Source organism: Myotis nattereri, assembly GCF_964212035.1.
Source record: "Myotis nattereri genome assembly, chromosome: 4".
Classification (NCBI taxonomy): domain Eukaryota; kingdom Metazoa; phylum Chordata; class Mammalia; order Chiroptera; family Vespertilionidae; genus Myotis; species Myotis nattereri.
The window spans coordinates 10,998,662-11,025,339 of NC_138079.1; the positions used below are offsets into that span (position 1 = coordinate 10,998,662).

General features: G+C 38.5%; 1 protein-coding gene across 1 annotated transcript in view; it reads right to left on the reverse strand.

Moving 5' to 3' along the window:
• HCN1 (hyperpolarization activated cyclic nucleotide gated potassium channel 1) overlaps window positions 1-26,678 on the reverse strand; it is a 259,139-nt gene that overhangs the window by 25,878 nt on the left and 206,583 nt on the right. The window contains exons 4-5 of the mRNA XM_081089933.1: window positions 20,531-20,677; window positions 5,023-5,263 (exon numbers count right to left, since the gene is read on the reverse strand). Of these exons, the coding sequence (XP_080946059.1) occupies window positions 5,023-5,263; window positions 20,531-20,677 (388 nt within the window). The remainder of the gene's footprint in view (window positions 1-5,022; window positions 5,264-20,530; window positions 20,678-26,678) is intronic.

Genomic DNA, 26,678 nt, shown 5'->3' on the forward strand with positions numbered 1-26,678 from the left:
CTGGTATTTCTAGAGGGGCGAACACCCGCAGAAAGATCTGTCAGAGTTGGCTTGACAGTATTGAAGCGAATATTTCATGAGCCTGGCCTAAGGGCAGAACAAATGAGGACAAAAAGGAAAAATCTCTGAGACTCATTGTTATTCTCTGCTGCTGCCTCCCCTTTCTCCTGAATATAATAGGAGTATTGGGCTAATCAAGTTGTGAATTTACCATCCACGGATTCCTCGCACCTTCTAGAAAATCAGCCTCAGCTTTTAGAAACGCACGAGAGGCACAGTGAACTGTCAGGTAGAGATCAGCAGATCCTTGGTCTCCTACAAACCATGCACAGCCCCCGGGGAGGGGTTGCCTGTCTGGTTGTCCAATCGGAGGCTCTCAACTTTAAATGCCACATGATCCTTATCTGGTCACATGCATATGGACATAAAAATCCTAAATATGCACATTAGGCATATAAAGAAATTGGCGGTCTCCTAGAGGCTGGCAAAACCTTAGACACAGTTAAGCAGCATTTAATACCAAATAATTTATCACAGCAACCGATGCTGGAAGTGGGCTCCTGCTGGTAGGCTTATTCACATGGCCACACCTTCAGAAAAACGTATTTTGACAGGACAATTAAGAGACGGAATTAATTAGAACACTTTTGTGTGGAAAGAAAAATGCCCTTTAAGAGGTGAGTGGATGAAATACTAAAAATGAAACACCTTCCATTAGGAAAACAGAAGCTTTTCTTTATAAACTATTGAATAAAAAAATGCGTCATTTGAAATTTTAATGAGGTATATTAATGGAACTTTCTCTTAGTGGATAATATATTGATCATATGATTAATAGGAGGGTCAGGATAACAGAAGAATCTATATATATAAAATGCTAATATGCAAAGTGTCCCTTATAGAGTTCAACCAGGAGACTGGGAGTTTGACTGCTCACTATGGCATGTGCTAACCACCAGGGGTTGGTGCAGAATGAAAGAAGGCCCCAGCTGGCAGCTGGAAGGCCCTGATCCGCCCTGACTGCTGGCCAGGCCTAGGAACCCTACTCGTGCATGAATTTCATGCACCGGGCTTCTAGTAGACTATAAAACAGTTCAGCATTTACACCCTAGAAGATCACCACGCCTCTCTTGGAAAGCAGTGAGAACAGTGGACAAAACACAGGCTGTGGGTTCAGATTCACAGCTGAGTTTGAAACTTGGCTTTGTCCCTTTTCAGCTCCATGGCCCTGGCCAGGTGGTCAAACTTCTCTGAGGCTCATTTTCCTCATACTTAAAAGTAGAACTATAAAATTTTCTTTGCCCTGGCTGGTTGCACAGAGGTTAGACCAGTGATGGCAAACCTTTTGAGCTCAGCGTGTCAGCATTTTGAAAAACCCTAACTTAACTCTGGTGCCATGTCACATATAGAAATTTTTTGATATTTGCAACCATAGTAAAACAAAGACTTATATTTTTGATATTTATTTTATATATTTAAATGCCATTTAACAAAGAAAAATCAACCAAAAAAATGAGTTCACATGTCACCTCTGACACGCGTGTCATAGGTTCGCCATCATTGGGTTAGACCAACGCGTCATGGGTTCCATTCCCGTTCAAGGGCACATATATACCGGGGTTGCACGTGCAGGGGGCAACTAATTGATGTGTCTCTCTCATGTTGATGCCCGCCCCCTCCACTCTCTCTAGAAATCAATGGAAAAATATCTTCAGGTGAGGATTAAAAAAATCAATAAAGCCCGGCGGGAGTGGCTCACTAGTTGAACATTGGCCTATGAACCAGGAGGTTACAGTTCAATTCCCGGTCAGGGCACATGCCCGGGTTGCAGGCTTGATCTCCACTTGGGGGCGTGCAGAAGGCGGCTGATCAGTGACCCTCTCTCATCATTGATGTTTCTATCTTTCTCCCTCTCTGAAATCAATACAAATATATTTATAAATAAATAAATAAATAAATAAATAAATAAATAAAATTTTCTTCACAGGAGAAATCAAGAAGGAGTCCAGGAAACCTTTCTTACAAGCAAGAGCCTCCCTTAGCTCCCAAACTCACTGTGTCTCCATCACCTGGCCGCAGCCAGGAGGACCAGTCTCAGCAGACACTGGATGCTCAGTCACCATTGCTCTCAGTAGGGAGCCTGGCACTCCCATGTGCCTGAACCTGGTTCTCCATAGGGCCCTGTGGAGGAGGGGGCATTCCTTATCCTTGTCTCCCACATTAATTTTCCCTGAAGCACTTATCACCATCTGATAATGTGGCTTATATTCCAGTTATTTCTACATCGATTTATTAAATTCCTCTTTCTAAAATCAAAGTACCTACTAAATATATAAGCTCCACACCGGGAAATCCTGTCGATTTCGCTCAATGCTGTCTCCCCAGGGCCTTAGGCACGTTCCTAACACACAGTAGACACATTGCCTGCTCCTTTTCCTGCGCTCTCTCCTCTAGAACTGAACTGGGAAATCACTGCCACTGCGCAGGCGCTGACCTACCGCGCTCCCTCCCACACCTCAGCACAGAGAGATCGAAAACAACCACAAAAACCTGTCCGAGTTTTATAAAAAACAGTATTAATCTAGAATTACTGTTCTGTATTATTGTAGAAATAAGTCAGGTTAGGCACAAAATACAAAACTCCGAATTTGACCTTTCTTTGAATAAGTCCCCTGATCTCACCAGTTAGGACAGTGTGTTTTGTACACTAATTATGTTTGTTTAATCCGGACATTTTAGCCAAGTGGGAAGAGCATTGCTCAGCTGATCCGTGGCTTTTCTGCTGAACTGCTCTGTGAACTGGCCACACTCTGTTTACACGAATATAAAATGAGTATAATACAAAGGTCCGTTCTGTTAATTTCAACATCTCATATTAGATTCTGAAAGAATTATGAATTCTAAACCCTAACATGCTAAGTACAATTTATTATTCTTAGATTCTAACTGCCTTTCATTATCTTCTTTGGTGTTTAAATCAAATAAATATCAATTGTGTGTGTAAAGAGAGATTGCTTAAACTGCCTTGAAACAGAGAATACATTGTTTAGAAAAGTTTCCTTACTCTTTTTAGAAATGAGGAAAACCTGAGATACCCAAAGTCATCTAGGGGGTCACAAAGTGAACAACATAACCACAAAATTACAGACCAGCCTCACTTGTAGATAGAGATGCTACAATGTGCTGAAGAAATAATGCCATAGGACAAAGTAGTTTTTACCCCCAAAATGATCTTATAGGCACAAGGACAATTTAGTTGACTTTACTAACAGTTTCACCCACATAAATCCAGGGAAGCAAATGTCCTAGCTGTGTATGCAACCTTACTCACATCAGCACACATAACTGTAATAGTAATTAAAAGTGCCTTTGAATGCACAAAACGTATACTAGTAGAAATACATTCTAAATGTATAATAAAACTTTCGGAAACTTATTTTTAAACTTTTCTATGACATATTTATAACACCACCCCTCCTTTTATTGCCTCAAAAACGTTTTACCTCCACACCATCTTCTGCCAAACCAGGCTCATAGGCTATGCTTTTATTTCTTACTTTACATCTTTCAATTGCTCTCTTTTTTTTCTTCATTCAAACATGAAAGGCCCCTTTAGATTCTTAGATTCGCCTAATCTTAGCACAATCTTTACAAAAGGCTAAGGGACTGATGAGGCAACACAGACTCACAAGAAGGAAGAAGAGTGTGATGACAGGGGAAGACGGAAACTTCAAAATTGTCCTTAATGGCTGAGCAGAAGTCAAAGAAGCTAATTTTTTGAGTTGTATGTTTTACTCAGCAATATATTGATGAATAAGAACTTTATGGTTATTTTGATAAATTCCACAAAAGCATTTAAAACAATTATAAACCTTTTCTAAAAATTATTTCTTAGCTGTTATTGGAGAAAACATCTTAAACTCAGATTATTATTATTATCCTATGTAATAAAAGGCTAATATGCAAATTGTCCCCTCAACTGGGATTTCAACTGGGAGTTCGACCAGGGTGCAGGGCCGGCCCACCAACCCCCCATGGTCCCTCCCCCTGGCTGGACCCCACCTGTGCACAATTTGTGCACAAGGCCTCTAGTCATATAAAATATAGTTGACTGACTGGTTCTCAACTCCTATTAATTTGATTTGAATAATTTCTCTTTATAACTATGGATTTTTTTATTGTTGACACTGTTATAGATGTTCCCCACTTACCCTGCTTTGCTCACCTCTACCCAGCCCCCACTTTCCTCTGGCCATCACCTCACTGTTGTCTATGTCCATGGGTTATGCATTTATGTTCCTTGGCTAATCACTTCACCTTCTTTCATCCAGCCCTCCCCTCTGAGAACTGGTTGGTTACTCTCTAATAAACAAGCAAATAAAAGTGTGTCTCCACTCGAGACTTCCTGAATCAGAATCTCTGACATTTGGGGCCTGAGCATCTTTGACTTTCAAATGGCTTCTCTGATGCCACACTTGCCATCTAATACCTGAAGGAAGACAGGTAACTAACAACCTGTTAATTTCAGCATGAGGTGGACTTGACCAGGACTCTGGAAAGCTATGAAAAGTGCTATGGAAACACAGAGCTGGGATACATTGATTCTGATGGAGAAGCCTCCAAAAGGGGTAGAAGATGATAAAGTCTGTGAGGGATGAACAGAAAGTAACAAGGACCACTTAATAAGGAGCACTTATGGAGCACCTCACTGATGAGAAGAAAAAAGGGTTTCACTTGAATTCTCTCCTACAGGATACATCTGCAGATACTGGAACGCAGACTTCTTGCCGTTTTCTAAAGAAAACATTCCAGTTTTTGGTGCTGAGGAATGTTTAAACATTAAGCTTGACAAGGCCTGATAAGTGAAAAACATGCCATTATAGACACTTTTTTAAATCAGAATTCCAATGGGAATTTATATTCAAAACCAACAAATCAATGTTCTGACGCCTCCAGAATTCTAACGAAGACACGTACCGAAGCAACTTCACGTCATCTCGGTTGTGTTTCTTTGGTACTAACCTCCGAAGTACGAGCCGTCGGTCAGCTTCATTTCTTTACTGGACTTTGTGATGACTCCAGCAACACCATGCTGAATGAAGTACATTTTTTTACCCACAGCTCCTTCTCGTATGATATAATCTCCAGGTTGAAACACCTCGAATCTCAACTTGCTCAGCATGGCAGTCACAAAATTGGGGTCAGCGTTAGCAAACAGAGGCATCGTGGCCACGAGTTTCCGACAGTTGAAGTTAACTATCTCCTAGAGATGGAAAGCGTAAACCAGCATTAGGAGCGATATTATTCATAGCAAGAAGAAAGCATATACTAAAATTATATATATATCACATCACATCATAATTCAAATTCAGAACCAAAACCTACATAAATTCTAATAATCTACATGTCTCTGCAATGCCAGGGCTCATTTGATCTCCGTGTTGGAATTTTATATTCACAGTTCCCAGTGCGGTACAGGCATATATTACACATTCAGTACACGCTAATTAAATATATACAAGCCTCAACTTTCACCACTTCACATTTATTATTCTTTATGTAAAATGAGAACTTCTAAAACATGGGAGAATTTTAGTCTCTCTTATCTTTTTTATGAAGAAAGGAGGCCACATCATTGCCTATTAGCTACATCACGACGGCTTCTCTGCTCCACTGTGTTGAACAATCTAACTCACACCTACCAATAGGGATTCTGAAACGGGGCCCACTGCCAGACAACAGCTTTTCTATATTTTTCCCTTAACATCATTCATGTCAGAGTGAGAACCACGGAGAGTGCAGAGATGGGTTCCATAAAGGAGTTTCTAATTCTAATCTCTGTACATTTGGTCGGTTTCTAGGCTAGGTCAGAAAACCCCCCCTTCAAAGCCTCTCCTGTTTCCATTGGAAGCCTTGGGCTGGAGAGAGGTCGGAGTCCACTTTTCCTGACTTGTTTTATTTCTGGACAGGAATTCTATGTTAGAAGAACTACATGTTTAATTTCATTCTGTGGATTCTGGTCTAGCTATGACATCTCTCTGAACCAAACAGGGACCGACCAGCTTTAATCTTGCAAGTCAGATATGTAAAGGAATAAACAATGGGCATCTAAAATTTACCATAATGTCATTTCTCAGAAGTGTCTTCTCCAATGAGCTCTCAAAAGAAAAGGGTAGGACCTGAACTTTTTATCTTGCTTAAGACACATAATAACTTAAGTAACCTCAGTGAGGAAGTGGGAAGAGGGCAAAAAGAAATGGAGATCTGAATTCCCTGCTTTGGGGACATAACTTATATAAAACTCTGAATTCCAAGAGTAGGAATGGTGGTTTCTCTTAGTCTTGCTTCATGAAATGAACTGCTATGTTCCCAGGATAGGTTAAAAGAATTCCAGCTGATACAGAGGGCACAAAATTTAGGGTCCACCATGGAAAAGAAGGTCATGCATCCTCAACAAGATCTCGTGAGTTTAGCAGAGTAGAGAGGTATCTCTAATAGTGGAGCTTCATGGAGAGTTGAAAGTGTTTAAAATTCAGCAGCAAGAAGCAGAAAATGAACATGGCACAACAAACAAAAGAAAGATGTCACATGTGGCACTTGGTTTGTGTGGCATCATCCAAGACCTCATAATGACAGTTGACTGCATTGGGGGCTGCATCCCAGGGCAATTTGTGAAGAGTTTTAACTGGTGCTAAAGAGCTATGGTGGGTGTTGGGGTTACAGTAAGATTCAGCACATAGTAAGTGCTCAATAAACATGCATGCATGGATGGATGGATGGAAGGAAAGAAGTTGAAAAGAATGGATAGAAGAAAGGAAGATGAAAAGGAAAGTAGGAAGTTGGCCTTTCATCAGTAGAGAAAAGTACTCAAAAAGCTCAGTTTTATTCCCCTTGGGAACAGTTGTCCAAAACTTTTACAATGCTTTCTCAAGCAACCAACTTGAGAAACAAGTTTTATGTGTATAAAAAATGTGCTTTTTAGTATAAGAATACCTCTATACAAAAACCACATGAAGATAAATGGTAAAATGGAATGAAAAGAAACAAAGGTATGTCATTAAAATGACTGGATTGATTGTTTAAAGGGTACTTATTTCATATGAAAATTACACAGAAGAATGCTGTTGGGGAAAGGGAAAATAAGTCAGATTGCAAAGAAAATAAGGGTTTCAAACAAAAATTATAAAGAGACTCCTTACACCTATGTTCTTTCATTTCAACTCTACAAATGTTTCTCTTAATTGTTCTCTCACTTTTCATTTTAGAAAAATATTTGAAAGTTTATTTTACAAACAATTACACTGGTGTTTATCTATCTGAATAAGTCCTCTTTGATGCATTGCACATTCAGGGACACCTGCTGGCAGTGCCTGGGGTATGATACTGCTAGATAATTTCATATTATTACTATTGCTGGAAGGAATCAATATTCTCTCTCTCTCTCTCTCTCTCTCTCTCTCTCTCTCTCTCTCTCTCTCAAACTCATATTTCCATGTAAACACTATCTGATTCAAACTGTGAATTCTAACAAATATTTGATATGAAAAAAATAAGAGGTAAAAAATTTGTTTGCATTTCTCTCCTTTTCATATTTTAGGTTGCATTTCATTGATGACTAAGCCACAATCTATCCACTTACTCCTCATGACCTGTGGGTCATTTCCAGTTTTAGGCTAATACAATAAACCTGTTATGAACATTATTTTTTGAAATATATTTTTATTGATTTCAGAGATAAGGGAGAAGGAGAGAGAGAGAGAAACATTGATGATGAGAGAGAATCATTGATAAGCTGCCTCCTGCATGCCTTCTACCGGGGATCAGGCATGTGCCTTGATCACCATTATCTCCTGGTTCATAGGTCCCTGCTCAACCTCTGAGACACACTGGCCAGGCTGTTATGAGCATTCTTGAAGTGGCTTATGGGCTGCTTTCTCTTGAATAGTTACCTCATATTGTAATTGCTAAGTAATCAGATAAGCATGTATTTACTTTAGTAGACACTGCCAACAATTTTCCAAAATGATTGTTTTCCTCATACAGCAGCAACATATCAAGTTCCAGTATTCCTGCATCTTTGACAGAATTTGATGTTATCATAATTTTTGCCACTAGCAGGCATGAAGAAATATTATTTTTCCCTTTTTCTCATTGTGGTTTAATCTTACATTTATATAACAACGATTAGCATTGTTATGCTCATTATGGGTCAGATGAGTATCCATTCAGTGAAGTGCCCAGTCAAGAGTTTCCCCTGATTTTTCCGTCTTAACAGTTCTTTTTAGCATCCTGATTGAGTTCTTTGTTGGGATATGCATTGCAAATATCTTCTCCCTGTCTGTGGTTAGCCTTCTCATTCACAATGGAATGCTTTACTGTTATTGTCTTATCTGCAATTTGTTTAACTCTATGTCAATCAGGAAAAATGCGATTTGATGTATTTAGATGGCTTCAGGGAGTGTCTATATTAGCAAAGAATCTGCTTTGGAACCATGCAGACTGAGACAAGGAGAAAGTTTCAGCAATATCGTTTGATTATAATTAAAATGAATAGCAATATTTGAAGGCTCCCTTTCCACTACAATTCCTTTTTGATAACTTAAGTATCATTGTAGAAAGTTCCATTGTGTGAAACATTTAGTTTTCCTCCATTCTGCATTAATTTATTCTGCACAGTATAGTTCTAAAGAAGTTTTAAGCAGGATAGCTATAAACATAATTCCCATCATTACAATAAGGAATCACTGAGTAATCTTAAAGAAACAGAGCTGCAGTGACATTGCTAAACCCCTGCACCCAACACACCCTGCATTTTACATGGTGCAGGCACAGGAGAGCTTTCTTCTAAGAACTTCTATCAGATGGACAGTCAAATGGCATCCAAGCATTAGAAACAATGAGTACATTTGGTCAAATCTACATCAACTGATACTTCATCACCTAGAACATCCTAACAATGAATTGTTGCTGATGTTGCCCTATTTTCTCCCCAATTTAATAACCTGGACTAGTTATAATCAAAACAGAGTGATTAGATACCTCAGGGTTTTTTCTTTAAAGCAGGGATCATTTGCAGAATGAACATACTAAAAATAAGAGACAAACTGAGTTTTTGCTGGGTTTAAATACTGACAAGTATTAATTTATCACCCTCATAAAAATCCGATGCCGTAGTTATTATTACTACCTCGTGTTGAAGAAGATACTGAATCATCTGCCCTAAACCACACATTCACATTTTGAGAGTGTGACATGGATAAGTGTTGACTGAAATGACAAACTCATGGCTGTACACTTTTTTATTATTATTTTTAGTCTGTTTTTATTCCCCCTACCACAAATATTTTAAAATATTTAAACAAGAATATCTTCATGTGTAGCATGCATGCTCCAGCTTGCCACAGTTTTTAAAACACTGTATTTAATATCTTTTTACTTCATACAATTAGGCGATCTGACTGGCTTCTGAATTCAACAGAATTTGAGACCTTTGCATGTAAAGCAATGGAGTGCAAGAAGAGAGCGTGGGACTAGTATCTATTGTTTGTGAGGCCAGGGTCAGTGTGCCCTTCACTTCTCCCTTTCCAAGAAATACTTCTGGCCACTCATCTCTGGTTCTCCTTACACAGCCCCCAAAGGAACATACTTTAATTTCTTTACATGAAAAGGAAGTGCGATGAGAGAGGAAGGGAACACGATTTATTAAGCACCCATGTTAAGCAGGTATATGTTATATCTAATTTGTTCCTGGGAGAAAACAACCAAAGAATAAACCTGAATTTGTTTTATTTCTCCACATATACAAAAGAAAGAAGAGAGTGGAGCATAGAGAGGGAAGAAATCCATTGCCCAGACCATGATGCTAGAGTATGTCTAGAGAGACTATTTTATCTGACTCCCACACCACTGAGCATCCAACCCCACCTGGGGCCTCCCTCCTACCTGAATCAAAGCCATAGGAACTTAGCACCCACATCCTTATATTTCTGTCATTGTCTATGCTTTAGAATAAAATATAGTCACTTTTAGTATAACTCTTTTAATCTAAAACTTTACCCATGTCAGAGCAATATCTGTTGCTTTTTAATCAATTTGAATGGCACATTTTATGCAATGTACATATTTTCAGGGCAGATTATTAAATGGCAACACATTTACTGTTGTGCAATACATGGGTCTAGATTGAAAAGTAAACAAAAATGACCTTGTTCATATTTATTTTGTGATTCAATTGCTATGGAAATATAGCTACTTTAATAATTAGTAAAATAAATTTTTGGTGGCTTCCATCTCTCTCTCTTTTTTTTAAAGTGATTTTCTTAGACAGAGGAGGGGGGAAAGAGAGAGTCATTGATGTGAGAGAGAAATATCAATTATCGGCTGCCTCCTGCATGTGTCCAACCAGGTATTGAACATGCAACCTGGGTATGTGACCTGACTTGGGAATCAATCCAGCAACCTTTAGGTGTACCGGATCATGCTGCAACCAACTGAGCCACACTGGCCAGCGCAACAAAATTTATTAAACTTAAATTTGTCTTTTATTTTTAATGTCATTCCTAGAAAATTTAACATTTCCTATGAATTGCATTACATTTCCACTGGCCAGAGGAACAAAATTTATTAAACTTAAATTTGTCTTTTATTTTTAATGTCATTCCTAGAAAATTTAACACTTCCTATGAATTGCATTACATTTCCACTGGCCAGAGGTCTGTTGCCGTACAAACATGGTGCCATGTGGAAGTGGATTTGGAATATGGAAAGCATTTCTACATTTGTTTTAAAGCTTCATGTTAAATGTTATGTAATGAAGAATTCATCAAGAGAGACATAAAGTATAATTTTTCAATATTATTTACACCTTGAAGAGAGAAGTGAAACAAATTGTGAAACTTCCATAGTAAAACATGATTTAGTTTGACCCTGGAAAAGATGAGACTGAGATCACAAAGCTTCTGAGAAGAGTAAGTCAGTATCTGGAAATGACTAAAATTAATTTTAAGAGACCTCCCTGAAAGCTCTAAGGCAATAATACATGAAGCATGTGAGGCGATAAAGAATCAATACAACAAAAACCTCCCTGTCAGCTTCTGAGGAGCCATTCAGGGTCCCAGGAGAGAGCACTGGAGTGTCCAGTACAGAGCATGGGACACAGAAGGGGCCCAGAGGCAGGGAAGTGTAGGTTTGTGGGTGTGATGCAGGACTGTTCTTGAAACTAGCAGAAGGTATTCAGCATTACTCTGTGGGACCTCACCCTCATCATGGCTCTCATGGAAATGGCATCAATAAAGACAAAAGTGGCTTTAATGGCCTGCTAATGGTGGCATTCTCTTGCATTTTCTGAGAAAGATGATAAACCTGTGGACACATTTATGGTATTTTTCTAAAATACAGTTCACCAGGCTTCAATCCAGATTCAGAGAATCTGAATATAAATCTTTAGGGGATATGAGTCAAAAACCTCTACTTTTAACAACACATTCCAAGTTATAAGAGGTGGTGTGGAAATTTTAGGAACTATGGTTCCTAAAATAGAGAAGTTCTGAGAGTTTACATTTAGTTGAGGGAGAATATGTATATACATATATATGTATGCATATTCTGTGTAAGATAATTGTAAAGAATAAAATAAACATGGGTTAGTTTCTCTTCCCCCTTCCCCCCTTCCTGCATGTCTGCCCTTAATTCCTAATTCCAAAACTAACTTGCTCTGTACCCACAGAAAGGGAATCGAACTCTAGAAATCTTAACCTTCTCATCCGTAAACCAGAGGGAACACTAGCAACTCTATTGTAGATGACCGCCATGATTAAACAATTCACTTAATGTTCTCTATTATTAACCTCATAGCTATTAAACAATATCTGGTTAAGATCAAATAAATGGTAGAGAATATATATTCTATAAAATTTCAAAGAAATAATGATTTCAATGTAATTTAGTAAGGGGATATGGGTTTGATTGAAAAAAAACATTGAGTTGGGGACTGTTTATTAAAGACCAAAGATGAGGTGGGTGCCAAGGTTCAGAAGAAGAAATGCCAAGATGTTCTTAATAAATAAAACTCCCTTTTGGCAAAAATCCAGGCATAAAATACGGGATTCTTATGATAAAGCTGACCTGTTGATACAATACATTTGAAAAGTGAATTGTAAACTACATACACGTCATTTTTTTAAATAAAAAAACAAACAAATGGAAACAATTTAAGAAATAGATTTCCCTCAGCATGCCCAAGTAGGTTCTATTGATCTAGTGGTTTGTCTTCTAAATTGCACGATGTTGACTGAATGTGTAAGAAAATCGGCCCATACAAGCAGGTCTTACTGCTTAAAGAGGTTGCGTGTGCTTTAGGTTTTGTATAGAAAAAAATCATTGCCAAGACCCATGTCAAGATGGTTTTTAAGTCTTTAATCTATTTTTTTAAAGATTTTTTATTGATTTTTAGAAAGAGAGGAAGGAAGAGGGAGAAAGAAACATTGATGTGAGAGTGAAACATTAATCAACTGCCTCCTGCATGCCCCTACCAAGGATCGAGCCCACAACTTGGGTATGTGCCCTGAGCTGGAATTGAACTGGCAACCCTTTGGTGCACTGGATGACATCCAACCAACTGAGCCACACTGCTCAGGGCTCTTTAATCTATTTTGAAATTTAGTATATAGTATCTGTATTTCTCTGGTAATGAATCATATGTGACTTTCTACATGTCTTGTATTTTTAGTAATGCATTTTAATTTTGTTTCATATTTTTTTAAAATATATTTTATTGATTTTTTACAGAGAGGAAAGGAGAAGGATAAAGAGTTAGAAACATTGATGAGAAAGAAACTTCGATCAGCTGCCTCCTGCACACTCCCTACTGGGTATGTGCCCCCAACCAAGGTACATGCCCTTGACCAGAATTGAACCTGGGACCCTTGATTCCATAGGCCGACGCTCTATCCACTGAGCCAAACCAGTCAGGGCTGTTTCATATTTTTTAATGTCTTTATATCTTGTCTCCACAAGCATATAGTAAGAATTTTGAGACTGGAAATGACATTTTATTATTTACCTTCCCATCGCACTTGGATTGATATCCTGCGCATATTAATAAATCTATTTGTTTTCTAGAAACTAGGGATGCAGGAGAAAAGCTCTGGCCAGAAGAGAGAAGAAGACCTAATTTCTTTGCTCCATAATGTAACCACGAAATGACCAGGCTACTTACATAGTTTTTCTAGTCTCTTGTTACTTTGACTGCTATATGAGTATCTGCTAATTCATAATATCTCTGTATAGCTTTACAGTACTATGATTCTAGCCTGTTTTAGTTCATTTTAACTAAACACATTTATATAAAGTATTTAAAAAGTCAACAATATGTACTTTTAAAAATGATTTAGAATTGCACTAAATAAATAAGCATGCAAATTATGCTGTCTTCCCTGACAGTCTATTGGGAGAAGTAAAGGTCAGAAGGACAGTATTATACTCTCAGCCCGATTCATGTTCTGTGCAAATGAAATATACCAACGCCCTATATTCTCCCGGGACACATGATCTGAACCTATTTTCAGCCCCTGGCTCTTCACACTCATTGTTTAAAAATAGACCAGTTCTGAACTTTGGAGACAGGCTCAGGAGGGCATTAACCTCTCTCTCCACCATTAAGTTTGCCATTTTGCTCTACTCGAATCAGTGTAAATCTGATCATGTTCAAAATAGACTTTTATTTTGTACACATCCCAACAGGTTCCCATGAGCCGCGCTGTGGAGTTCACTGAATCGGTCCAATTGGTTTTTCATTTTAACTGTACTGTCTGCTTTCGTTAAAGCATCCATAGTCTCATGAGCCTAAAGTTTCAATGCCAAGTTTTAACGCTAAGTCATTGCCTCCTGAAAGCCGGCTGCTAAAATGAAGGGAGAGCTTAGAAGCAGATTGTTTGAATAAATTCCAGCAGAAATGAGACAGGATGAGGCTGGGCTTGGTGTGCCTCCCGGGTGGGTCTGACACCCTCTGAGGGACCCTAGCACAGCACTGACAACACGGGAATGGATGTTCATTTAGATCTCTGGCTCTCAGTAGGGTGTAGCAGCCATGCGGGCTAGGGCTGTACACTGTTCTTCATGGAATCAATACCAAAAGTTACATTTACCTATATTTACTTTGTGCCAAGCACTCTTTCTAATTTTTATATTTTTTTGCTCATTTAATCTTTATAATGATGCTATGAGAGTTATCATCATCATTCACATTTGCAGAAGAGGTAAATGAAATGCATGTAAGTTATGAAATAGCCCAAAGTCGTATATAGAGTAAGTTGTGGACTCAGGGCCATGCTCTCAGCCCCTCCCTAGTAGGTTCTCATTCATTATTTATTATATAACTGAAAGTATATGTATAGCTATTGATGGCACTGAGAATATCACAAAAGGGATTTAAACCATTCAAAACATAAACCTTTGAATACTTCTGCACAGCCAGGGGAAAAGAGGAGTATATTATAAATGGATGGAGGAGAAGGGGGAGGGCTCTCCAGGGAGAGCCAGGTCAGGTAATGCTGGGATTCCAATCCAATACCAGCCCATCCTTCTAGATGGCCCTGGAGTCCAGTTTTGCAGACTCTGAATTCTGACTATCACAGACACAGAGCAAATCGACAGTGAAGATTCCAGATTCTAGATAATACATCACAGAGTGAGAGCTATAATTTAAAATGCCAAGTTTCTGGTACTATCTTAAGAATTTTTCTCAGAAAATTATAGTTATTCCTCTACTTTCTGGCCCATGTATTTTAGTGCACAGTGGAATGAGGGTCATTTTTTTAGATGACATCACCGTCACCTTCTGGAATGCTGCTGATCCTCCTGGAGCGGGTGTGCTGGTCGGTCGCATACTCAAGCCCCAAGATAAACATACAAATGTACCTGCTGCTCAGAATCCTCTCCATTATCAGGTGGCTCACCACTCAGGTATGGATGGTGAAACCAGGAACATTTGTTTTATGAGCCACTGACAATATTCTAGTCAGACTGGGCATAGCAATACAAGAAAAAATATCACTTTCTATTGGGTTATAAAGATTGGACAAGAGTATTTACATACCTACAATGGTGCTCCACTGAAGTAGCCCTCACACCCCTCATTGACTCTGCAATAAATCCCTAATGTATTAAACTGGACGAGGTTCAAAAGAAAATGCAAACAACCACAGGCAAAATAGGACCTTCTGGCCTACAGTGCCTACATCAAAACAAAAGCACAGAGGACTCTAAAGAGGCCAGCATCTATTTGTTGGATGTCGGAAACAACACTGCCCACAGTATAATCTGAAGTGATACCGAGACAGTGTTATGCACAGTGCTGCAAAGCTCTGGGTGTTGCTTTCTTAGCCATCCATATTTGCTCTCTCCAAGCTCTAACAGTCAATTATTCTTTGAGATGATTTGACAAGTGTGAAATCCTTATTTAATTTGCCTTTGTTTATTTATCCAGCATGTACTTATTATATAAGTACTATCTAGGGCAGTGATGACGAACCTATGACACGCGTGTCAGAGGTGACATGTGAACTCATTTTTTTGGTTGATTTTTCTTTGTTAAATGGCATTTAAATATATAAAATAAATATCAAAAATATAAATCTTTGTTTTAGTTTGGTTGCAAATATCAAAAAGTTTCTACATGTGACACAGCACCAGAGTTAAGTTAGGGTTTTTCAAAATGCTGACATGCCGAGCTCAAAAGGTTTGCCATCACTGACTGATCTAGGGGCTGGGATTACAGTGGCAGTTAAGAAAAAGTCCTTGTTTCCAGGGTCCAGAGTTACAGAATGAACAATTAAGAAATAATGATAAAGGGACCACAAGACAATAGAGCGATGTGTACACAAGAAAAAGGCTGATGTGAAAAGAACGATGTGGGGAACTAGTTTAGATAACCTTCTCTCAGGCCTCTATAAGGAGGTGACATTTGTGTTGAGATTTGAGCATTAAGAATGAGCCAGGTTAAGGGCATTTCAGCAATTTGTCTCCAACATAGGAATAAGATAAAGCATCTAGTTTGTGCCTCAGAAATAGAAATAGGAGAATGCTTTCAATAAAGCAGTGCTTTTGAGATATCTACTAACTGAATTCATTTGCAAATGCATGATACAAGACTTTTGCAAGGCTTTCTAAGGTCACACACATTCATAATTATGCCATTTTCTACACTAAACATTTTTCATACTTAAAAGTCTTCAAACACATTGAAAAGAAAGGCTTGGAATAAAGTGGATAAAACATAATGTGAACTTAATTGGTTATAAATATATAATGACATTCATATTCCTAAACATTGCATTTTAGCTTCTCTCTTTTCAAGCAATAGGCTTTTTTGTGTGTAAGTTTTGGAGAGTCTGAAGGTATGACTTACCTTCACTTTTATACATTCCTGAGTATCCAGGCTGTATTAGCAAAACTCACTGCTCTTAACTATACATTAGAATCTGAAATTATGGGAAATACTTTCATAAAAATGAGCCTTCCAGATAATAAAGCATTTTAAGTTAAAAGTCTTATTACAAATATGATGGTTGTTGACTCAAAATTGTACAGACACGATCAGCAATTGTACGTGGTGTGTGTATATGTATACCAAACACATCATATATTTTTACCTTCTGTCACAGGATATATATATCAAAGAATCCAACTCTCCCTTTCTGAGTGTCCTAGTTTCACTGACCTGGCATTTGATGTATCAATCATTCCGTGTCTTCTATGTGCCAGGTACCTTCTGACACTAGAGGCACAACAGTGACCAAGATACACCTTTTCATAAGTTTGTGCCTCATCTTCCAATTGGAATGCAGCTTTTGGAAGGTGGAATAATGTATTTCACTATTTTCCAAATATGTCTCATGATCTGTCACTATGAGTTGAATATAGCCAGTACAAATTACTCCAATGTAATAGGGAGCGAGATATAGTCCCCATTGTTCTTATTGAACTTTTCTTCAGAAAACATGTCTGGCTTGTTTAGATTCAAGGTGTATTTGAACAATGACTTCTATGTCTCTGCAGATGCCTTTCCCTACTTTCCTATCTTGCTCATCCTGCTTCCTTGCTAATGAATTCTTAATTCAATATAACATCAAATTTAGGCTTTTGTGTGAGTCCAATGCCAGAAAAGCAAATAAACAATTGGAGAACATTGTTTTCACCTTTTTAAGGTGTTAAGTGTGTGAGCATTTCATGCTTCCACTTCTAGGATCTCTATTTTTATTAAGTAGCCTTGATTCTCACCCTGTTTTTCATTCTTAATTCTATTAAAGATCATTCACTCAGGACACATTTAATGAGTTCCTAGTATATACTGGTCACTAGAGAGACAAAGATATTAAGACACAGTCTCTGCACTCAAGAAGCTCATAGTTTTGTCCTCACCAGTGTGGCTCAGTATGGTCATCGCATGCACCAAAGGTCATAGGTTCGATTCCTGGTGAGGGCACACAACCAGGTTTCAGGTTTGATCCCAGCTTGAGGTGCATGGGGCAGGCAACCAATCAATGTTCCTCTCTCACATTGATGTTCCTCTTTCTCACTCTCTCTCTCTCCTCCTCCCTCCTCTCTCTCCCTAAAATCAAGGAAAACATGTCTTTGGGTGAGGCTTAAAAAAAATAAATAAAAAGTAGAAGTGTAGTGACAGAGAAGGAGTGGTCAGGGAGAAATTAGGAAGAATGCTGTGCCCTGTAAGAGTGTGTAATGAAAAGAAGAAGGTAAGGTGAGCAGAAGGGGTTGAAGATAGACAGGGTAGCATGAGGCAAGGCAAAGGGGCAATCCATAGCATTCCCTTCTACCCCTCCTCCCCCCAAATTATCAACAATTCTCAGCTGATGAAGCAAGAATGTAAAGAAATGAAGATGGAGTCAGGCCATGGAGCACCTTATGTGGCCTGTCAAGAAGTTGGACTTTTTCTTGCAGGGGATAGAAGGTCATGATCAGGTTCTAAGAACAGAGTAACACTGTTAAACTTGTGTTTTATATCCGTCTATAGTAGCCTTACTTTTTTCCGCTGAGATGAAAGGCAGGGAGAAAAGTTGAGAGTGTACTTCAGCAGTTGAAGTAAAAGATGCTGAGACCCTGAACTATGACATTTGAAAATACAAGGAAAACAATTCATCATCACTTAATGATGGAACAGTTGCAGGAAATGAGGAAATGGGAGTTATGCCTGTGGATGGCATTATGAGGGAAAATGAGAGTGGAATATTTTCTACTGATGATCAGAGTAAATGAAAACATAGCAAGAGCAGGTAGGTAGTAAAACACACGATTAGGAACATTTTCTTGTTATCCTGCTTTTACATTATGTTGAGAATTTGTAGTACAGAGGAATGCTTTGCATTTAAGCATTCAAGTTCCTAGGGTCCATTTTTATGATCACTTTTTCTATTGTCTTTCTGTATTCCTTCCATAACATTTAATTCTGGAATCTTTACCTGTCCCTGCTCATTTAAAATAAATTCTTAGTTTTATTGTAGCCTCCTGTGTTTTGATCTATCTTCATCCCTGATACTATCTCTGGGATTACCTGTGTCTCCCTGCTATGGCCTGACCCACCCTCCTTGGAATCTCTCCAGGCCTCAGGGAACCCAACCTGCTTCCAATGTCCTAAGATTCTGCTCCTCAGTGAAGGGGATTTGGATTTAATACAGATTCTGAAATCCAACCAAGAGAAAAAGCTAAGCATATAGAGATTTAAAAACAAACAAACAAAATCTTACTTTTTTAAAATATAAAGATAATTGAATTTTGTTTCCCAATGCAAAAAGATTTACTTATTCCTATTTGATTGAGGATTTTATTGAGAATACAAGCTAATCATTAGCATAGCAGATATCCTGCACAGAAGGGCTCGGATGGAAGCTTAAGGGGCTTTATGCGATTTGATTTGAAATGGAAAGACAAAGTTTCAGAGCAGAGAAATGATCAGCTTGTAACCATAAAGGAAGATTAATCTGACATTGGTAAAATTTTCAGTGGTAGAGAAAACAAACTAAAGGATGGAAGGCAACTAGTTATGGTGCAGCTACTCCCTGTGAGAAGAACACAGTTAGGGTGATGGTATTAGGAAAGAAGACAAGGGTCTGGGCATAAGATGTCTTACCACAGTTAATTGATTAGCATTTGGTGATTGACTGAATGTGAAGAGCGGGAAAAAATTCAAAAAAGGACCAATGTTTTATATTTCACATGAATGTAAGAAAATGACTGAAATATTTATGGAGATTTCAAAAGATAAATATTTCAGCATTGAATGATTACATTACTTTATGAAATAGCTTATCATACGTATGAGGCTGGGTGGTATCATGTAACTTTTGAGAAACTGGAGTTTATGGCAAGAACTTGGAGCTCAAATTTACAGAATGGAAGTGTGAGGTCAAATAAATAGAAGAGAGCAAATTCAGAAAGGCAGAATGTCAAGTCAATGGCTCAGTAATGGTTCAGTGCTGAAGTTGCCCCCCCTCCCCAAACAAAACAAAACAAAACAAAACAAAACAAAACAAAACAAAACAAAACAAAACAAAACCTCAGATGTGTATTTTATTAACAGTTTAAATGTTCCCAACAAGGGCTCAAAAGCAAAGGCCTTGATCATTAACAGGTCATTGATAACTTTCAAGGGAACAGTTTTGGTAAAGATGTGATCAAATCACAATGCAAGGATTATATTGGGAATCTTTTGACAAGGTTGGTAGTAAAAGAAAGAAAAATGAGCAAAGCATTGTTAAGAAATACGAACAAGAAAGAGAATGTTCTTTCGGTCCAGGGGTGACCTGAACATTCTAGTAAGCAGAGGGGGGATTTCTGGGGAAGGATGGAAAGAAGACCCAAAGCAAAGTATTGTAATGAGGTTATAAGAAATTACTTGCAACAGGTGAGGTGAGTGTGTGAGTGAATCTAGGGGATGAACAGGGAAAATAAACATGGAAAAATAGTGGTAATCAGAAAAATAAAGAAACAATATGTAATAATGATAAGAGGGTGGAAGATTGGGAAGATATGGACAATCAGGACACATGAAGGAACTTTCATAACTGGGGATACAGAAATAAACAGTTCTGAGAATCATAATTAAACAATTTCCAGTATTTATTTTAAATATATTTTTATTGATTTCAGAGAAGAAGAGGGAGAGAGAGATAGAAACTTCAATGAAGAGAATCATTAATCGGCTGCCTTCTACATGCCCCACTGTGGGGATTGAGTCTGAAACCTGGGCATGTGCCCTGACCAGGAATCGAACCATGACTTCCTGGTTCATAGGTTGACATTCAACCTCTAGGCCACACCGCTTGGGCAATTTCCAGTATTTTTTTTTTAACAATGAAAAACATGTGTATGGAAAAACATAATAAAGAATAAGGGCAAAAAACGATGTCTTATCATTTAATTCCAATATTTCTTTTGATCAATGTGATAGCATGGACCTCAGGATTTCCCGTAAACAGAGAAAGCAATGACCAAGGAGGTCCAGGACTAGAAACCTTACCTCTCTCAGAGGATCGTTCAGTTCATTGAGAATATTTTCCTCATCAAAGATCTTCCCTTGGTATCTGTGCTCATAGTAATCATGAATCTTCTGACGCATATCAGCTGGCAACTTATGGAATGACATGTATTGTTCCACTTGCTTATACTGTAAGGAAAGGAAAAAAGAAAATGAAAAACCATTGTTAGGCTGAATGAGAAATCGTCATGTTACTTTGCTATATTCAATAACACCTGGATAACAATAACAAAAAGAAGTAATTCTTTAAAGGGAAGAAACTTTATGCACTAGGTTTTAATGTCACTATTCTGTGTCACATATTGCAGAAAGTATTTATTTAGGTAAATCTTTCCTGTAATAACCTGAGATGTTATGGAGAGAAGGCACAAAAGGATTTCAGAGTGAGTTCAAGGTTGTAGTCCCAGAAAAACCAATAATGGGGTAAAAATAAAATTTTTACACACACGCACACATATTCTTTTTTAAAATTTCATTTTAGCTGAGTTCCAAAAGAAGTATGCAGCTGCTCTTTGGGTCTTAACTTGGAGAACGAATCTGGTAACTTTGGACAATACAAAAAGTTTTATCTTAGCTCTTACAGGGAAAGAGCAGCCCTAATTCAGTTTTGAACATCTAGGCAGGGAACTTGGCAGCTGTTTGCAAGTCAAGAAACAGATGCCTTGCAAAGTAAGAGAATGTGACCCGCTTCAATTTAGGACCCAGGAGAACATGAGGGTGAGACTAGATCCACCTAATTTCATAGCAGGAAGTTAACTCAGACAATTAAGTTCATTTAACCAAGAAGTTCTTACACTTGGGTATTTATAAACTTAGGTGGGGTTGTTGTTCTTTGGGAATGCAGATTTTCAGGCTTAACTCTGAGATTATTCCCTTGATGTACAGGTCCCTTTGAATATACGCACATGCTCACATACACACAGAGAGTCACTTAAAAAAAAAAAGCATCCCTGCTAGTTAACAGGACATGGTAGCACCAATGTTGCGTGGGAGCTTATTAGAAGGGAATTTCAGGCTTCACCCCAGATCTATGAAATCAGCATCTACATCTTAAAAGGACCCCAGATGACTCATCATTTTTACATTTGAAACATGCTTTTAATGTTTTAAAAACAGGTAGTTATGATGCCATACTTTGAAAAAGTGAGTTAAAACTCTCAAAATTAGTTTCATTGAACAGAAATAAAGTTGATAATAAAAATAAAATAGTAAGTAATAAAACCAGATAAAAATACTGGAATATGATTCTTTTAAACAAAACACATTTGATGCATTACCATGGGAAGCTTTTTCTCAGATCTTTCAGATAGCAAAGTTCTCTCTAGAAAATCTAGGTCTTCTGCCTCCTTGTCTGCACTTCTTGTGATTATAATTGTAATTGATAACAGACACAGCTAATGAATAACAGCAATTGAATTTCTTCAATTTCCCCACATACTTTCCTTACCTATAAAGCTCATATTGTTTGGATGTTCCCTTTGAGAGCTTAGTATCCTCTATTGAAATACAATTTTGTCATGAGAATTCCTTTATTTGGTCACCAGATTATCCCCTTGAAGTATTAAAGCCCCCAAATGAATATATATGAAGCAACTAGATTATGATTTAAGCATTTTGAATTTTAGGCACCGATGCTGTCACAGCCATTGTGTGTAAATGGCTTCTAGTATGTACTTGAGAAGTACAGGGTTAATATTTCCCGAAGAGCTCAGAATCCATATGCCTGCCTAACCTCAGATGCTTGCTAGTTCATTTCTGGAAACCTGGATTCAATCTGCTGGGCCCTCACCAGCTGGTCCATAGGAAAGCAACTTCCATGGCCTTCTCTACCGACCGCTCTGGAGGGTGAAGCTGATTTGCAGCTGGTCTGGAAACGCTCTATCTTTATTTCTGGAGACATTTCTGTGCTTACTTTTTACTCTTAGACAAAAAGGGGGCAGTGGAATATGTGATGGACTTTTCAGGGTCTAAAATGCCACTGGAGACCCCCACGGTTAACTTTTGCACTAATGACTTACAACTCATCTACTTGATTTTGATACCATTGTAATTAACCTAGTTATTAATAACAGGAAAGGAGCAAAGGGAAGGCCAAATATTATAGACATATCATTTGGGCAGTTTCACCAGGAAACTAAAGCTTTACTTTCCCCAGGGAGCCACCGGTCTATTCCCTGCAGATCGCTGGGGGAAGGGACTGCAGAGGGAGGAGAACAGACACATGCCCAGTGGAGTTGGGGTGGCATTGGGAAGGTATTTGCTTGTCAGTCACACCTGGGAACAGGTCATTGGCCAGAATGGGCATGGCCATGGCAGGGCATGACATTTGAGACATTTAATCCCTCACACATTGGAATTCGTGAACTTGGAGTGTAACACTTGACTCCTGCCTTTGTGGGGCTCTATCGCTCCTCTTCCTGACACTGGCCTACATGACCCATGATGCTGAACTGGACCCGGATGCAACATGGAATGGAAACTCTGGACACTGGCTTTGCTTTTAGCTCTACTGAACCCTCAGCTATACTTCTATAACTGGAATGGCACTTTGGAAACCCAGGGTTGTAATTCCACAAATAAAAACCACTCATCCTCCCAGGCAAGTCTCAGAAAATTCTTTTCCTCACAATATCATAAGGACCCCACACTCAGCACCCAGTGGGGAAGAGGACACCCAATTTCCCTGATATTGGTTTAACTAGTCTGGCTCAATTAGATCAAACGCTATGGGGAGCTTTGTGGGTGAGCTCTCCCGACACCAAGGCTCCCCGCACAGATCCTGATGGAAGAAACCAGAGACAGCTCACCCCAGGTGCTCCCCATGGGGAGCTCACTCTGGGAAAGGCGTTGGCTTCTGATGCTTATTTGTGTCTCTTCCTCTGCGGTGTGGTCCCTTTGCCTTTAAACAAAAGCCTCCTATGAGCAAGTCTGGCATCTGATGCGTCCTGTCAAACACCCCGACTTGGGAAAATAGAACAGCTTCAGACAATAGGACGACTACAGCTTGGACACTGACTACAGTGATGAAAGTCCTTTCCGTTCTGGCCAAATAAAGATTCGCTACCAGCTGGTGTCCAGCAGTCTCTGCTTACCCTTCTCAACAAGCTTCCTGACCAAACACTGCTTGGAGTGGTGAGAATTTTCAACCTTAGAACATTGAGCTCTAGATTTCTTAATTCTTTGTAAGCATCTTAGGGGTATAAGACACAGTGTTAACAGTGTGGTATTCATTTGGAGGAAATCTGCGTCTATGTGCAAAGGCCTCGTCATCTAGAGGAAAAATTAGCTGCTCCATGTTTGTCTCTGGAATTGGAAAACGAATCCTTGATTAGCTGCATACAAATACCACATGTGAAACTATTTTATTTTTAAGGCAAGTCGGTGTTGGTTGAAATCCAGTTCTTTTTTCTTACAAAATTCATTTCAACCCTTTAGGCTTCAGTGTCCTAATCTGCAGCAAAAGGGTGTTAGGCCAAATGATGTACCTTGTTTCTTCAGAACAAAATTTCTATAGGTATTTCTTGTCATTTATTCATACTGAGCCAAGTTTGATTTTTGAGCCTATACGATCCATTTTAACCATTCACTGACATGGGAATTATTGATCTAACAATGTTAATTGATTGCTGTGTGCTAATGGTTCTCAAGGGGCAGTTGTCAAACACCAGTACCACCTGGGATGTTAGAAAGGCACATTTGTATTCTCCACCCGAACCTACTGAATTAGAATTGCAAACTCTAAGCTGTGTGTGTTTTAACAGACTCTCAATTCACTAAAATATCAGAACCACTTTGATATGCCAAGTACTGTGATAACTTAGGACATAAGGAAGCGCAGTGAGTGAGAGTCAGGAAAGAAAAGAAATTCAGTTTTGACAAGTTAAGATTAAGATGCCCACAGCTCATCCTAATGCATATCTATAGGTCAGGTACTCAGGAAAGAAAATACACATAGTTGATGACTCAGGGGTCACTAAGGAAGGAGGGGTCAAACAAGGAGAGAAAAGACAAAAAGTAGAACCTACATTTTAAAAGCAGTGGAGTCATGGAGATTGATCAAGGTAAGGGAACTAACATTTGCCAGCAAGATGTGTGAGCAGAACCCAGTAAAAATGATTAGCAGAACCCAAAGAAGGACAAAGTATTGAGAGGCGTGCTCAAAGGAATATTCTCTAAGAAAAGGGGTATTGGATATTGCCCAGTAAATTTGGAAATGAGGTAGTAATCCTCCTTAGAACTAACAGGATAGCCCTAGCCGGTTTGGCTCAGTGGATAGAGTGTCAGCCTGAGGACTGAAGGGTCCAGTTCAATTCTAGCCAAGAGCACATGCCTGGGTTGCAGGCTTGATCCCCGGTAGAGGGTGTGCAGGAGGCAGCCAATCAATGATTCTCTCTCATCATTGATGTTTCTATCTTTCTCTCCCTCTCCCTTCCTCTCTAAAATCAATAAAATATATTTTTAAAAAAAGAACTAACAGGATAGTCTTTGAAACCCAAATATCATTGTATACACTGAAGATGACTGGAAGATAAGAATTACAAGTTATACTTTTCATTTTATTATAAGAACAAATGACATAATATTAAAAAATTAGTAAGTTAAGTCAAATGGAGCTCTTAGTTTATGATTCTAACTCTAGCCTTCAAATCTATATAACATTGCATAGAAGTAGTTAACTTTTTACTGAAGTCTGTATCTCAGAATGCATGGAATTACTGTACAACAATGTGTTTTCTGTAATCTCAGGAGGTTTTTTTACAATGTAGCCCATGCTGACAGCAAACACTTAACCTGTGAGATGTCTCTGTGTAACTTGAGATGGCAACAATAATTGTCACTGCATCACTTTTTAAAATTTTTATATAGGGAGATTCCAAATGATTCCAGGAACAATGATTACAGGTCATTGCCACCAATAAGCCTCCTTGGTAGAGTGCAGCCAAGATTTTGGAGATGACAGTGAATGCTCCCAGGTAACCCAAGACTGAGTTACTTCCTTCTTTTTATTATTTAGCTTGCCTTGAAAATGAGCAGATTCCAAAACGTTTTTCAAAGGTCAGGGTAGCTCTGTTTAAGGCTTAACCAAGCAAGTAATTGAAAAAACAAAAATAATGACAAGTCAGTGTATTTAAGAATTAGAATAAAATACTTAATTACCAAGTAAATAAATTGTTCCTATAAAACACTCTTAGAAAGTTAATGTTTTAGTTAATTTATATATATAAAAGGCTAAGCGACCAAATGACCTGTCAACCCATCACTATGATGTGTACTGACCACCAGGCAGACGCTCAACACAGGGGTTGGTCAGTGCACTCCCCCAGGCAACCTCCCATGCCAGCCAACCTTCCATGGTCCCTCCCCCAGCCAACTGGCCCTGATCAGCCCCGATCAGGGATCAGGACTGGGTGAGAAGGCCACGATCAGGCGCAAATGTAGGTCAGGCTGAGGGACCCCACCCTTGCACGAATTCGTGCACTGGGCCTCTAGTTTTAGAATAAAAGTCAAGGATATAGATGATTGCTAGAAATTGAAACATTCATTATCATTATAATAGAGTTTAAATCTGTGCCTGAGTATTTTAAAACCTTTTAGAGTATTTTATTGCTCTAAATGGCTTTGATTTTTATTATTGCACCTTTTCCAAGTGTGTGTATGTGTGTGTGTGTGTGTGTGTGTGTGTGTGTGTGTGTGTGTGTGAAAGTTATTTTGATTGTTAATTACAGATTTACAGATTGACCCACTGTGGTAACCTAATCACACTTTCATTTTTCAATAGGATCATTTAAAACATAATGTGCTATCTAAACACTTTTTTAAAATTAAATTTATTGGAGTGACATTGGTTAATAGAATCATATAAGTTTCAAGGTACTACCTCATACATGTTAGAATGGCTATTATCAACAAGACAGGTAATGACAAGTGCTGGAGAGGTTGTGAAGAAAATAGAGCCCTCATTCACATTCTCATTCAATGTAGAATGGTACAGCCACTATGGAAAACAGTATGGAGGCTCCTCTAAACACTCTTATTTAACACCCCCAACAATTTCTTTCACCCACAGATGACGACCTTACCTAAAATTTTTTAAAAAACTAGACGCTTTTCAACAAGAACATCTATTGAC